The following is a 15,093-nucleotide window of genomic DNA, read 5'->3' on the forward strand; positions in this document are numbered from 1 at the left end:
TCTGCGCCCTGAGCAACTTTGTCCATCGTCCGCTCCCTCCCCAGGCCAGCTAGAGGAACAGATGCCGGCAGGGACGTCTGGCCTGAAATGTCTCTCTCTCTCTCCATTCTCCTTCCTCTCCCCTACGTCCCCGGATAAAATAAGAAACCACCAGCTTCATAAAGCAGCGTAGACTTTAATGCAGGTTGACAGGTGGGGAGAGAGCTAGGACTTGCCTCCCTGGGTGTGCAGAGGAGACGGCTGTCTTACCGGGAGAGGCAGGGAGGGCAGGGCTGTGCGAGCGGCCTGGTGGTAGAACAGGGCCAGGAGCAGGGGTGTGGCCACACAGTGCAGGATGGCCAGGGCTTCCGCCAGGTGCTGCAGCAGGTCCAGGGCCTGTTGGGCCAGGCATGTGGACAGTACCAAGGTTTTGGACCTCACCAGAAAGTCCAACCCCTGAGTCACCCCGTGAGGCCACCAGAAAACAAACCAGGCCCACAGGACATTAACCCAGGGACAGGGCCACCTGCCCAACGTCTTCGTCAGCGCCTTGGCTCCTAACAAACCTAGTGGCAACACGGTGAAGAAGGCAAAACAGGCCAGAACGTGCAAGATCTGCAGAGACCGGTAGCCCTTGCTGAAGGACACGGAGCAGAATCCGCGGGAAGTGTCACTGGCTAGGGTGACCGGCAGCCCCAGGAGGACAGCCACGGCCCAGAGGCCCACACTGAGCCTCAGGGTGAGGTGTGGGACCCGGCCGGCACACAACTTGGGGCCCAGGCAGGCGTGGCACCCTATCAGCAGAGCCTGGGCCAAGGCCGAGCTGTACCAGACCAGGTGGGCCAGGTGGCACAGGGCTGCGCTCTGGACGCTGTTCAGGCCCGGCGCCAGGATGGGCACCACCACACTGAAGAGAGTGCTGCCCACGGCCAGCTGCACCAGGACGGGCCGGTCGGGGCAGACCTGCCAGTGGAAGAGAGGCCTGAGGAGCGCGAAGAGGACCACTCCCCCGGCGAGGATGCCCAGGGCGCTGGCGACGATGAAGAAGGGCAGCGAGGAGGCGTCCAGGAGGCCACAGGAGCGGCAGGGGGCAGCGGCGTCCATGTCGCTGTAGTTGTAGTTCAGCTCGTAGGACTCATTAAAGTCATCCCAAAATGTCGTCCTTGAAGATGAGGTCCGTAGAGGCCTCATCCGCCGCCTGGAGGACAGCCCCAGAGGGGACAGTCAGGTCACCCGCTTACCCCACTGAAGAGCCCCTGGGGAGGAGGGGAGGCTGGCCCGGAGGAGTGGGCGCGGCAGGGACCGCGGGGCTGCACCGCCAGGGGCCCTGGGAGCCTGAGCGGGAAGAGCGGGGACGGGGCTGGACCAGACTCTGATTGCAGGACAGGCTCGGGACGTGGGCGCCAGGGGCCTGCGTGGCAGTGGGAGGACCATGACCCGGACCCAAGGCACCAGAGAGAAGGGGAGAGGCACGGCGGTGCGGAGGCCCAGGGGCAGACGGAAGGGGGGGCGCGGCCCCGCACCTACCTGCTGCTGCAGACAGTTCCCCATGGCCCGGGAGCTCAGGGCAGGCCTGGGGCTGCGAGCGTCCTGCCGGTGGCTGCGGCTCCGAGATAAGTGCCGGGGGCTAATGAAGGCCACCAGTTCTGGGCAGGGCCCTGGGACCGGCGGGGGGAGCCGGGCATTCAGGAAGCCTTCGCCCCACGCCCATGGCCTGCCCACGCCTCGGGCCCACGATGGGGCACCAGCCCCGCGCTTCCTGTTTGCGACGGATTCCTGGGGGGACCTGCCCTCGGGAAAGGAAGAAGGCGGCCAGCGAGAGCGGCTGTTTTCCCCGAAGGTGGAAAGGGAGGCCCCGGGGCCTGGGGGTTTCCAGCAAGGACGGAATCTTCAAGCAGGAGGAAGGAAGGGAGGTCGGGGGTGACTTGTGAGACAGAGATAAGCGCGGTGCTGGGAAGGCGGAGGGAAGGGGCCGCCGGACTCTCACAGAGTCTCCATCCCCTTGAACCGGATCCAAGGAGAGGGAGCTCCAGGGCGACCTGTCTGCGGGAGCGGGTGCGAGCGGGCCTGAGGCCGGCCCTGTGTGTGGCTGTGCGTCGTGTGCACACCCCCCAGGGCCAGGGGTGGGCGGGTGTCCGGGCGGGGGGTGCTGGGGGCAGCCGCGGAGGCTGCATAATGAAGCTCCCCCGGGAGCCGTCGGGCGCCCGTCTAGCCGCCCAGGGGCGCAGGGCGAGCATTTTCCCGACCGCGCACAGCACGGGGCCTGCGTGAAGCAGGCTCAGGGGGACCATGGGACAACACACTTTGACATGGGCCGGCGGCCTGCGGGGTACAGCGCGCTCGCGTGTCCGTTGGGAGACAGGCCGTGGGGCTCTCCGCCCGCCTGGAATCTCAGCCACGCCGCCTCCTTCGGGGCCGGGGCCCTCTGGCTGCGCGGGCCCCGGGCCAACGCCTCTGCTCTTCTGGGGCCCCTTGCCCTCCCTCCCGGTCTCTCTGCTTCTCCGTGATGTCTGCTGTTACTCCCAGAGGTGGGGAGACCCCCGGGGCTTTGGGAAGAGCGGGTGAGGGGACACGGCTTCATGCCCACGAGGCATGGGGCATTGTCCACTCGGTTCACCAAGACACTGTCCCGCCCTTATGCAGGGGTGCACAGGCCGGGACGCACAGACACACGAGGCGCAGCACCCATCATCCAGAGTCCAGCTCCAGGGTCGGTTCAACGTGAGCGAGCGAGCGAGCGACACAGTGGCTCTGGGGGGCGGGGGGCTGCCCTGCAGCGGGGTCGGCCGTGTCTCTGCCTCTACCTCCACCTACCCGGGCTCAGCCGGCACAGGGCAGCGGGGCGCGGGCAGGTGCCCCCCACCCCGAACACGCTGGGAAAAGTGAGGACCCGGCCGTAGGGGGTGACCCCCTTCTCTCCCCGAGCTTGGGGGGGGGGTTCTGTGGTTTCCCAACAGAGATGCCCTTGGGAGAGGGGGCGGCAAGGTGCGCAGCAGGTGCGCGGATGCCAGGCGGGGGCGAGACACGCACACGGCCCACGGGGGCAAGAGCAGCAAGAAGGAGGCAGCCGGACGACACGGATAATCCAGATATATTGAGGGTGGCCCCTCTGAGATTAGCACAGGAGAGTTAGAAAGATTATAAAGATACACGACCCCCTCCCTGCTCCCCCCACAGACAGACGCACACAGCACAACGCCCCGCCCCCGCCCCCGTACAAATATGGCTTCTGTGTAATATGGACAGAGTGGTTCAGCTCAGAGAGGAAAGGTCGTTTTCCCAAAAGCGGGTGCTGGGAGACGGGGAGCCGCCAGGCCGGGGGCCCTTGCTGCCTTACTGCTGTGGGGGGGCCGGGCTGAGGTGGGGGGGCCTGGGGCGCCCAAGGGCCCTCCGCAGCAGCCTGGAGACCCGTGAGGGTGTTACCTGAACTGAGGGGCGGTGGGCGGGCGGGGAGGACGTGCTGGGGGGTGAGCGGCCCTGGGAGGGGGGACAACCTCGTCTCCACGGCAACGAAGGAAGACAAAATCATAGGCAGGGACAGAGGTGGGACAGACTGAGGTGTGGCTCCCCGCCCCGCGCCCCGCCCTGCCGCCCAGGGTGCACCCAAGCCCCGCCGGCCGTCCAGGGGGCACCCAGCCCTGCCATCCAGGGTGTGCAGCCCTGCTGCCCACGGTGCACCCAAGCCCTGCTGTCCAGGGTGCGCCCAAGCCCTGCCATCCAGGGAGCACCCAGCCCTGCCGCCCACGGTGCACCCAAGCCCTGCTGTTCACGGAGCGCCCAGCCCTGCCGCCCAGGGTGCCTAACCCTGCCATCCAGGGAGCACCCAGCTCTGCCGCCCAGGGCGCGCACTATGGGGAAGGCAGGGACGCGGCCCTCCCAGGGTCAGCGCCAGGGACAGGCCTGAGGGGTGCATAGCAAACATTGCAGCACTGACTCTGTGGCTCTGAGCAGAGAAATCGAGGCAGGGGCGGATGCTCTGTGTTTTCGGGAGAGACAAGGTGGTCAGCTGAGCAAAACACGTCTGGGGACTGTCTCTTGCACGACGGGCGGGTGGGAGCCACGGCGCAGGGGAGGTAGGCAGCCGGGCCGGGACCCCACGCCCCAAGCCCTCCTGTGCCCTTACATCCCCCCGCCCCCCGCAGGCCCAGGCCCTCCCTCTGGTCGCACACACACGTGCACATACACACAGACACCAGCACGGACACGGTACCCACGCACTCACACGGTTCACATTACTCCCCTCGTTTGGGCAGGAAACAGCTCAGCGCAGTGAAGCTCCGTTTAGTATTTTTGTTGTTATGTCTGCCTGGCTGCTGAGGGGTCGGGACGGGGTCGGGACGGGGTCGGGGCACGGGCAGCACGAGACGGGACGAGGGGATGCCGTGCGATGGTGGGGCTGGTGGGAGCCAGGGCCGCTGGAGCTGGAGCTCAGAGGGGCTGCCTGGCTCTGCTCCCCGCCCAGGGCCTGGCTTCCTCCGCTGTGGGGCGCGGGGGTCACGGCCACGTTCCAAGCCCCCCAGCCTTCCCCAGCAGGGCGACCCCGCTCAGGGGCCTGCGTCCTCCCGGGGTGGAAGCCCTGGGCCCCTGCATGGCTGCCCTCCAGCTGCAGGTGGCGCGGCCTCCGGGCCCCGCAGGTGGCAGAAGAGGGGGGACAGGGCGGCGCATAGCTCCAGGTGGGGGGCTAGCAGAGGGGACGCCCCCTCCAGCCTCTGCTCACGACCGCCCCGTTCCCCCACATTCCCCCAGAAGGCCAGGAAGCCGCTCTGTGGTCGAGGCTGGGGGGCCCACGCCGGCCCGGCTCCCGACCTCACCCCTCTGCCCTGGCTCTCCTCCTAACGCTCCAGGGGTTTTTGCTTTCCTCTCCCAGGGCCCCTGCCCCTCCAGCCTGGAGACGGATTTGATTTGGGATTGTTATAAAAATAATAATAACCCAAACGCAGAGAAGCCACGGAAAGGGCTGAGGGCAACCCTCCCTCCCTCCCGCCCTCCTCCCTCCCCATTCCAAACCGAGTACAAAACCGCACCCAAAGCAGACATTCTGTACAGGGGGGTCGGGGGGGCTGGGGAGCAAGCGGGAGGGGCGGCCCAGGGGTCGCTCTGTACAAGTCCAGGTTGGTGATGGCCCCAGCAGTGCCCGCGGGCCCCTGGGGGACTAGCAGGTGGCTGGGCGCCTCTAGATGAAATATTCCTTCTTGTCGTCCCCGCCCGACTGCCCGCCTTCTGCATTGATGATGGCCGTGTCTGCGTCTGGGGCGTCGTCGGAGCCTTTGGCCTCGTGTGTCAGGTAGGTTCCTGGGGATGCACAAGCACCTCCTGTCACGGCCCGCCCCTCGGAGGCCCCGCCCACCGGGAGGCCCCGCCCACCGGGAGGCCCCGCCCCGGAGGCCCCGCCCACCGGGAGGCCCCGCCCACCGGGAGGCCCCGCCCATCAGGAGCACCGCCCCTCGGAACCCAACCCTTGGGAGGTCTACACCCCTCCGAGGCCCCGCCCCTCGGAGGCCCCGCCCCCAGAAGACCCCGCCCCTCGGAAGCACCGCCCCTCAGAGGCCCCGCCCCTCCGAAGACCCCGCCCCTCGGAGGCCCCGCCCCCCAAAGACCCGGCCCATCGGAAGCACGGCCCCTCGGAACCCCACCCCTGGGAGGCCCCGCCCCTGAGAGGCCCCGCCCCCGAAGACCCCGCCCTCTGGGGGCTGCCCCTCGGAGGCCCCGCCCCTCGGAAGGCCCCGCCCCGCCCACCACACCTGCTCCCGCCCTCCCCCCACGGACCCAATCTGCATCTTGGGGCCAGCATCCATCACCTGGCACACCTCATGGATGAATGAATGACTGCTGCCCTTAATTAGACTCCCAGGTATGAAACAGGGAAAAAAAATCTGTGTATGTGTGCATCTGTGCATGTGTATACACACGTGTACATATGAGTATAGGTGCACCTGTGTTCTGCATGTGCGTACATGCACGTGTGCGTGTCACGTATGTGTAGACGTACCTGTGTATATGTGTACACGTGAGTACATACACGCACGTGTGTGCTCACAGGCATGTGTGTGCACCTGTGTGCATGTCTGCACCTGGGTGTATAAGCATGTATGTGCACCTGTGTATGTGTGTGCATCTGCGTATGTGCACACACGAGGAGTACATGTGCCCAGAGGCGTGTATGTGTCTGTGTGCGCATGTGTGTATGTGTGTATACAGGAAGACAATGAACCCATGATCCTGCCAATGACGGCGTAGTACGTGCGGGGGCACGAGGGCACCGGGCTGGGAGTATATGCATGTGCCTGTGTGTGTACATGTGTGCCTCCCTATGAGCATACATGTACATGTGAGTACGTGCATGCCCGCGCACACACGCCCTAGATGGGCACGGGGAAGCTGCAGGTCAGCCCCTGAGCGGGCCGCTGAGACCCGGGCGAGAGCGTCTGTGAGGAGAGCGGGTAGGCGGCATGCAGGAGAGGAGAGGGCTGGTGGGGACAAGGGGCCAGGCAGGGGATCAAAGGACAAAGAGATGAGAAAGGAAGCGGGGCAGGAAGTGGTGGGACCAAGTGGCCTTGGGGTAGGTCGCCACCTAAGGCAGGAGCCCCCGGAGGCAGAGGGGTGATCGCCAGCGATGGGGCGCAGGGCGGCCTGGGGGGGCCTTCGCGCGGTGCTGGCTCCCGCTGCCTCCCCCACACCCAAGGGCCAACCCGGGCTCCGGGCTCCCCGCGGCCTCTGACCTTTGTGCCGGATCAAGTAGTGGCCGAGGAAGATGAGCAGGATGAGCAGCAGGAAGACGATGAACGCCACGATCCCGCCGATGATGGCGTGGTAGGTGCTGGAGGACGAGGGCACCGGGCTGGGGTCTGCAGGGAGGGGGCACAGTCAGACCTGGGCCGCCCTGTCTTAGGGCGCCTCCGGCCTGGCAGGGACCACGGGGCCGGGGGACATGGGGAGGGCCGGCAGGCGGAGGGCCGGTGTCTGCAAGAGTCATCATTGGAAACAAAACCACGTAGCCGTGAAGAAAAGGGACAATCTGCCTACACTGGGCCCTTTAACCTGTGCCCGCGGCAGTGAAGCTTGGGTCAAAGTTCATCCCTCTGACACCCACGTCGCCTCCCGTCCTTGTACTTTCAGGGCTTGCAGACTACTCCTTCCGGCTCCCCAGGCCCATTTGCCATTCAGAGCTGGCCTCTCCGGGGTGGGGGGCGCCCCAACCTATTCCCTGTCTCCCCGAGACCAGATGGGGGGGCAGTGAAACCCCGATGAAGCCAAGAATCGGGAACCCGGACGGCACCTCACAGAAGGTCGTGCACTGTGGACGCCGGGTAAAGAGCATTGCTGCTTCTTGGCGGAGGAGTTTGGGGTTCCAACTAAATCTCAGTCCTCCGGGATGCGTCCTCCGGGAGGCCTGGGCTCCAGATTCACGTAAGCCCCACCATCCAGAGGTTTGTGGGCAACCCAGAGACGCCCTCCATGGGGGTGCCTCCGCCCCCCTCCTACCCACTCTGTGCTTCCTCCCGGAGGAAGCGGAGACATCGGATGAGAGAACCCGCCCCCCACGGCGGCACCTATGGGGGCTCGGATGCTCAGAGCGCACGCCGGGCCAGGCGCGCTAAGGACAGCACCAGCCTCGTCGGAGTCCCAAATGTCCGAGGAGACAGTGCCCAGGCCCAGGACACGGTCCCGATGTGTCCAAAATCACATTAGCCAGAGCCGTGACTCTCCCACCCACGGGAGCACTACTGTTTTCCCACAGACTCAGCTCGAGTCCTGATGCCTCACCGACTCCTTATATATTCTGTCGTTCCTACCTTATGTCTCCTCAAGCTTGACTGGGCCAGCTTTTTGGTTCCTTGCCTGTCTACGCCTAATTTGAAAAGAAAACATTTATGTTCTGGTTTTTTTATGCTCCGCTTGGGCGGGAGGGAGAGGGTGAGCCTGGGGGCGCCGTGATACGATGGGGTGGCTGTGAGGGTGTCACATGGAAAGAAGCAGGGGGAGGTCACCCCTGTCCTTCTCCCAGGCTGTAGGTGACACACAGTCCACATTAAAAAAAAAAAAAAAAATTCATCCAGGATAATTGTTCCAGGGGCTCTGCAAACGGAAATGCCTTAGAAGAACGCGGCTTCCCGTGGCCCCAATGACCTCTGGGGTCCTTCTCTGTTGGAACTCCGTTTTTATTCCTTCCAGGCGGGTGGGATCAGGACTGCTTAGCAGACTCCTGGAAGGAGGTGCACGACCTCCTCCTACCACCGGGTGTCAGCACTGGAAGGAGATGCGGTCAGACAGGCCTGGGGCACGGGGAGGCAGGGCCAGCGGGAGACCAGCCGGCTGACACTGGAGCTCAGTGCGTTGCCGTTGCTGCCGGCACCTTGCAAGAGCTCTGCTGGTGGTGCTGAGGCAGCTCTCACAAGCTGAGGCCTGTCCCCGGAGTCAGAATCACCCCGTCTGCACAAACACCCTGGTCCTGAGGTCTCAGGTCTCTCACCCACGGGAGGCCTGAGTGCCATCAGCTCACCGATCTAATGGACATTTACAATATGGGAGCTGCTGCTGTTCCCCCCGACAATGCATTTTTCTTAATCTGAGCTTGTAAGGTTTTCTGGAAGGACCCCACGGCCACTGGGATCCTCAAAAATTCTGCAAACTCTCCAACAGAGGGACCTCTGGGCCAGCCTGTCTCTGCTCCTGAGTCTGGGTGTTGCAACCACACCGTTGGGAAGAACTTCAGGGAAGAAGCGTCACTAGGGTCTCCAGAAGATATGGGGTCAGAGGAAATGCCCTGAGTGTGTCTCAGCATAGTACGAACGTATCTCTGAGTTCTCCCTGGACCACCGCACTGTGCCCAAGCTCTGCAGACAGGAGGTGACGGCGGCAGCACGTGTCCCGTGGTGGTCACGGGAGAAGCCGCCCTGAGACAGCCGACTGGAAAGGGAGAACCCCGCACCTGCCCTGGAAAGACTCTGGAGCCTCTCCAAACGGCTGGAGTTCTTGCCGCCTGGTGAGTGCGGGGGCGGGAGGACAGCGTCAAGGGACCACCAGAGCCAAGCAAAGGCCGATGACAGCCCGCCACTCTGCTGATGTTTTCCACATCACACATTCCAGAGTGGACCTAGAGCCCAAGGCCCAGGCCCTCCCGTGGTGGGCTCTCGTCCCCTCACTTGTCCCCCAGGCACAGCCAGCGGTGCTCTCAGGAGATGGAGACACAGAGCGTGGGGTGGCCAGAGACGGCGAGGGGGACGCGGAGGGCTGGGGGGCTCACCGTTCACGTTGAGCGTGTAGTAAGCCTTGTAGCTGCCCATGTTGCTGGTGGCCGTGCAGCCGTAGGTCCCGCTGTCGCTCTTGTTGAGGAAGGGGAAGATCAGGGCGCTCTCCTGGGTCATCTTTAGTGGGGGCACGCTGCCCTCCTTCTCCCACAGGTACTGCTGGGGGCTGTGGAGGTAGAGAAACCACACGTGTTTGGGAGAGAGCCGGCCAGGGGACTGAAGAGAGACAAGAAACAACTGGGCGCAGGAAGTCAAGGATGGTTCAATGCAGGCTCAAGGAGTACAGGGGCACCGCACGAGCTGCTTGGGGGGGTGAGCTCTTGGGGTTCAACTTGAGGATGAAGGCCATTTCCTAACTTGTGTCTGATTATGAGTCGATGGTTCCTACGGGGACCTCAGGGGCAGCCAGGGAGGGTCCCCCTTCTGCTGCTTTGCAGGAGAAACAGTCGGGGGACGGATGGTGCCCAACAGGGTCGGGGAAAGTGAGAGGCTGACGGTAGGGAGCAGAGAAGGAGGCTCTGAGGGAGGACCACGGTCTAAGGTAAGGAGGAGTGTCAGGGCCAGGAGGCAGGTCTTCTTACACGGGATTGCCACGACCCTCACAGTGTAGCAACAGCTTCTGGCCCTCGCGGGGATGTGGGGGGTCTGGCCTGATCTTCGCCGTCGGTGTGTCTGTGGAGAAGCAAATGGTGTCAGTGCAAAAACTGCCACACCATCTAGGAGAGGCCCGCAATCCCGCCACCATCCAGAGGTGCGTTATGGCTTCTTCCCCTAGATGTCTCAAGAGCTTGCGGGGCTGGGGACAGAGACCTCCGCCCACTACCTCTCTCTAGCAAAGTCCACTACTGCTACTCAACATGCGTGGGATTCGAGCTGCAACTTCGTAGAGGTCCGATTTCTGAAGATCTGTCTCGGGTGGGGACCTAAAGGATGTCCCAACGGAGAGCGCAGAAAGGGTCCTTGGCTCACCTGTGCCTACCCCATACCTGGGCCTTAATACGCATTTTTGATAGAACCAGCGAATGGGCACTGGACCATCTACTGAGCTCGCAATCTCTCAATCCTCTCTGCTCCGCCCGGGAGCTTAGCTGGAAGCAACACTTGAGCACAAAGAATCCGTTTGGGTGGCGAGTCCAGAAGCCAAGTAAGAGCTTCCCGACAGCAAGAGAGAGGGGTCATATTTTGGCTGCAAAAAGGCACTGACACAATCTAGATGAGTTCGGTGAAGGAATAATGGCATCTGCCACCGGTGCCAAAGGGCTGCTCGGAGGCTCGGTCCAGATGGCCGCGTGGAACAATACAACCAGATGCTGGTTTAGAACAACAGATAAAGAGGCCGAGCTTCCCCTCAGGACAGAGCCAACCTTAACAGCCAGCTAATGAACGTGTTTCTGTCAGATGAAACGGGACGAAGAGAATCAGGCCAGGTGAGCATACGGGTGTCTCAGGGCCCCTCAGCCATGTGAACCTCCAGCACGGCGCCTGGAGAACAGCATCTGTTGACTGACTGCTGATCGCAGTGGGGCCTAGAGAGTCCGTGCAGGTGGTCTGCTCCCAGACGGAGAAGTCCACGGGGTTCAGGCCCAGGGCCAGACACCCCACGCTCATAACCAGTGAGCAGCGAAACACCTCACAGCGATGCAGGACTCTGAAGTCTGCAAAGTTCTTTCATAGGTGTCTCTCCCTTGGCCCTCAAGCTAACTCCAGGAGGAGACGGCAAGCCTTGTGGGGAGAGGCCCCGCTGGTCAGCGGTGTCCCCGCAGCTGGGATTGCGTCGCCCGCCTCCACTTGAGAGTCGTCAAGTGGGCGGTGACCCCGCCCCACGCCCGCCTCCCCTTCAGGTGTCAGCCGCGGGCCAGTGACTGATTTAGGGAGCGCCAGGGTGGCTCCTGGGTCTCTATAAAGAAGACTAAGTGCTCGAGTTATTTTAGGGAAAGGCCCAGCCTCCAGGTCAGTTAGGACAAGAAATGCACTAGTTGACAACTCCCTACCTTCTCTCCCTTTGTACTTTCTTTTCTTTCTTTTTTTTTTTTTGGCTCCCCCTCTCAGGAAATTTACAGATTTCTGTAGGTGAGGCTGAAATTTTCCAGGGCAGATCCCACAGAGTGACCAGGACCCCTGGAAGGGCTCCGAGGAGTGGCCGCGACGGTGGCCGTTTCCGGTGAGAACCCCCAGGACGCTCGCAAAGGCCTGCAGGGAGAAGCTGGGATCCTCACAGCACGGCGGTCGGTCCAGCAGGACGCCGTGCCCACGGCCACGTCCCCCTTCTCGTGGAGCACACGGAGAGCCGAGCGCGCGGGTCAAGCCACTTTCCCAACCTCAAGCAGCCCGTGAGGGGCGGGGGCAGGGGCGAGGGCGGCACCTGCACCTCCTGACTCCTGGCGTCTCCAGCCACCCAACGGTTGACCATCTAGCGGCGTGACCCTGGCCTAGCTCAGGCCTTGGTAAACTTGCCCCGGGGCCAAACCCTGCCAGCTTCGTGTTGTTGTAAATAAAGTTTTATTGGAACACAGCCACGCCAGCTCGTCCACACACCCTTGACGGCTATCTTCCGGCCGCAAGAGCAGAGTTAGGTAGTTCAGAGACCACGTGACCCCCCAAAGCCTGAAGAATGTGCCCTCGGGCCCCTCAGGGGAAGGCTCCTGAGCCTCGGGTCCAGGGCCGTCACCCCCCGTTTCATGGCTTGTCTGCCTCACGGATGGACGGGGACTCCCCCCCCCCCCGCCCCATCTCATACCTGATTCTTCTTCACCCCCAAGCCCACGACCTACATAGAACTTCGATGCGTTGAGAGGTGGATCTGTCGGCCCCCTTTAGAGATTCGTGGTTCACAGAGCATACGATGTCCGCCCCGTCGTCCTCCCGGGAGACCTGGAACGTCACTGAGCTGCTCACGGTGAAGGTCTTACCGTTGGGATCTTCCTGAACGCGGGTCGGTTCTCCTGGAGCGCAGAACAGACGCTTGCACGCGCATACACACGGACACGCAGTGAGCCCGGACGTGCGGGTACAGCGCGGGCCCCACGGCACACGTCACACGGCCGGTTGCAACTCAGGCAAACTTAGAAAGTCACAAAGCGGTAAGCCCTCCCGTGCACTCACACGAGCGTGCACACGGTATCTGCCCTCCTTCTGCACCATGCTGATGTGCACGGACGCGGACATGCAGACACGGGGCCCACTCTCCTCCCTGTCCCCCGGCTGCCACCTCGCACGGGCCCTAAAGCGGAGGGAGCTTACCGTGGAGCTCCTGGTCGCCCTTCCGCCAGGTGAGCTGGGCTGCAGGTTTGCTCCCAGAAGACTGACAGCTCAGGGTGGTTGTCTCCTTTTCCCGTAATGATGACTTGTAGCCAGTGATGATGGGCTTCTGCGGGATGCCTGCCATGGAGGGGGGATGGCCGAGATAGAAGGAGAGGCGCCATGAGGTGACCTCGGCCCTCCCTGCAGAGATGGCCTCTCTGGGGGTCAGGATGCCAGCTGCCTGCTTTGCTTCAGAATGAGTAGAAGCCTAGAGGGATCCTCTTTCTCTTAGGTCTGCTCCCTAAAGACGGCAGGGAAGGTCCAACACACAACCTGACGCCCCACCGCACAACTGGCTGAAGAACTGGCATGAAGCCCAGGGGAGCAAAGAAAGAAACCAAAACGTGGGACCCGGGGAAGAGCACAAAGCAGCTGCGGGCCTTGCACATCAGACTCGGATGCTGCAAGCACTTGTCGCGTTTCCCTCGCCATCCTGGGGGCTCCGTGGAAGAGACATGGGCATCCGTCTGTTCCAGGTTAGGAAATTCGGGCTCAGAGAGAGTAAGAGATTCCTCCCAGAGCAAACGGTAAGGAGAGGAGAGAGGATTGGAACCCAGGGCTCTTTGCATGTCATTCTAGCTCAAAGGAAGCACAGACCCAAGTTTTCCAAAAGGCCTGGAGCCTCGCCGGGCCCCTGGCTGCCCCAGGGGCTCACCCAGGAGCAGGGTTTGCATGGAAGCACACCGTGGAGCCCCCCTGGGGCCGGGGAGCCTCACCAAGCACAGTGACGAGGGACTTGGCGGTCCTCACGGGCATGGTGAAGATGGAACAGGTGTACTCGCCCTCGTCCGCCAGGGCCACGTTGCTGATGCTGATGCTGAGCTCGTGGGGGGTAGATCTGACCAGCTGGATCCGATTGTCGCGGAGGGCTGGGGACATCGGGAGAACAGGAAGCAGGGCTTTGACGGGCACTCTTCACATTCACCTTCCCGCCCCAGGCTGGCGTCTTTGGGAGAAGGGTGCTAGCGTGCATTGGGGCAGGGGCGACTGCTCCTGAGTTGGAGCGCTCTTTACGTGGTCACTCTCCCGAGCCCTTGGGCACAGCAGCCTCGGAACACTCAGAAAAGTAGGCTTGAGTCTTGCAGGGCAACACTGACACCAGGTAAATCTTGGGGCTCCTTTGGGGTGTCGCCCTCGGGGGACCCTGTGGGACCGTGCATGGCTCCGGTCAGAGCTGTGACACCGCAGTTTCTCCGGAGCCAGCAAGGAGCCCCTGGCTTGCCTTCCCCGGGCCCAGCCTCCCAACCACGGGCTCTGGATCCCGGGCCCCGGCCCACGGCTCCCCTGGAGCGAGGACACCTGGGACACTACCTCTCTTCTCTCCAAAGTAGAGAGTCTGCTGGGCAGGGTTAGACCACTGCAGAGACGAGTCCTCGTGATCTTTCACTTGGCACTTGAGCACCACGGTGCCACCGGCCACCACCGTCTCATCAGACGTCCAGGGCTGGCTATCTGCAGGAGTATGAGAGGGTTAGCTTCCCGAGGACGCCCTGGCCCCTCCTCCCGCTTCTGGGCCACTCTGCGCCTCATCTACCCCAGACCATCCAAGGCCCGGGTGTCTGCGTTCTCCTAAGGCGTCGTGGGGGAGGGAACAGAGGTGGCGGGGACCAGGGACGGGGACACAGACCTTCTCGCCTCTCGCTTGGAACACACAGAAGAACAGTGGCTTGCTGCATGTTTGCTGAGTGAACTGACGGGGCCACCAGCCCCGAGAGGAATAAAGGCGCCCAGCTCTGCACAGAGCCCTGCACACGCATCTTCCCTGATGCCGTTCACTCTGAAAGCACGCACACGCATCTGTCCCTCTACGCGCTGCCTCCCTGCCTCCGCCCCCTGGGAAGAGCACGGACAGGAGAGGCGCTCGAGGCTGAAAATCCCCAAACTTAAGGTGAGCAGAAGGCCAAGCCCGCCTTGGGCCCCACGTTCGTTTACGTAAGAGGTAGCTGATAAAACTGTAGAACAAGCAACACAAAAGATTTAAAAAGAAAAGAAAAGCTGAAACATTTTGGCACAGACTTTTCAGTTCCTCCCACAATAGCTTCCCTTCATCGTCAGCTCACATTCTTTCGGTACCAGGACAACCGGCCTCTCAACACACAAACTCAAATCACCCCCCTCGTGCTATATTTGAGAGTAAGGGATTAAGGGTTTTTTTTCCCCCTTCTATGTGATAGAACAGACCTTCTCGCCCCTCTCTCCTTAGTCAAATTAAACACCGAGGACAAATAAGACACCGTGCGGATGCGGCATCTGACTCCCCGATGTGCCTTCCCGCTGGCCTGGCCGGGAGCCCCTCACCCAGCATGGCTCCGTGTCCCCCACGGCATGGATCCTGCTCCCAGTGCTGATTCCCTCATCTCCAGGACTGACTTTCTGGGACCCCAGAGAGAGCAGCGACCTCCATAGGACTCAAGCAACCCGACCTCCCCGCTCTGATTTCTGAAGCATCCGCAGCCTCTCTTCTGGGGTGCTAAACTAGTTAAGCAGCATTCTTCTTCTCTCCATAGGAAGCCAAGAAGCCTACTTCCTACATTCCCTGAGTGATTTTAAAGGCTCCGCATTCTCC

The 15,093-nt window shown here is 62.6% G+C and overlaps 2 protein-coding genes across 4 annotated transcripts in view; both read right to left on the reverse strand.

Moving 5' to 3' along the window:
- Positions 1-160: 160 nt before the first annotated feature.
- ACKR1 (atypical chemokine receptor 1) lies at positions 161-2,044 on the reverse strand. Its single transcript, XM_038586391.1, has 2 exons — positions 1,507-2,044; positions 161-1,177 (listed from the first exon to the last, which is right to left on the reverse strand). Exon 2 carries the CDS (start codon positions 1,168-1,170, stop codon positions 205-207), a length of 966 nt encoding a protein of 321 aa, XP_038442319.1. The 5' UTR covers positions 1,171-1,177; positions 1,507-2,044; the 3' UTR covers positions 161-204.
- A 1,005-nt stretch (positions 2,045-3,049) lies between these two features.
- CADM3 (cell adhesion molecule 3) overlaps positions 3,050-15,093 on the reverse strand; it is a 31,309-nt gene continuing 19,265 nt past the window's right edge. For all 3 annotated transcript variants that reach the window (XM_038586390.1, XM_038586388.1, XM_038586389.1), the window contains 8 exons: positions 13,839-13,979; positions 13,244-13,396; positions 12,468-12,605; positions 11,999-12,169; positions 9,809-9,899; positions 9,224-9,393; positions 6,699-6,824; positions 3,050-5,271 (listed from right to left, as the gene is read on the reverse strand). In XM_038586390.1, coding sequence (XP_038442318.1) covers positions 5,153-5,271; positions 6,699-6,824; positions 9,224-9,393; positions 9,809-9,899; positions 11,999-12,169; positions 12,468-12,605; positions 13,244-13,396; positions 13,839-13,979 — 1,109 coding nt within the window. In that variant the 3' untranslated portion in view covers positions 3,050-5,152. The remainder of the gene's footprint in view (positions 5,272-6,698; positions 6,825-9,223; positions 9,394-9,808; positions 9,900-11,998; positions 12,170-12,467; positions 12,606-13,243; positions 13,397-13,838; positions 13,980-15,093) is intronic.

Source organism: Canis lupus, chromosome 38, assembly GCF_011100685.1.
Source record: "Canis lupus familiaris isolate Mischka breed German Shepherd chromosome 38, alternate assembly UU_Cfam_GSD_1.0, whole genome shotgun sequence".
In the NCBI taxonomy this organism is placed as follows: Eukaryota; Metazoa; Chordata; class Mammalia; order Carnivora; family Canidae; genus Canis; species Canis lupus.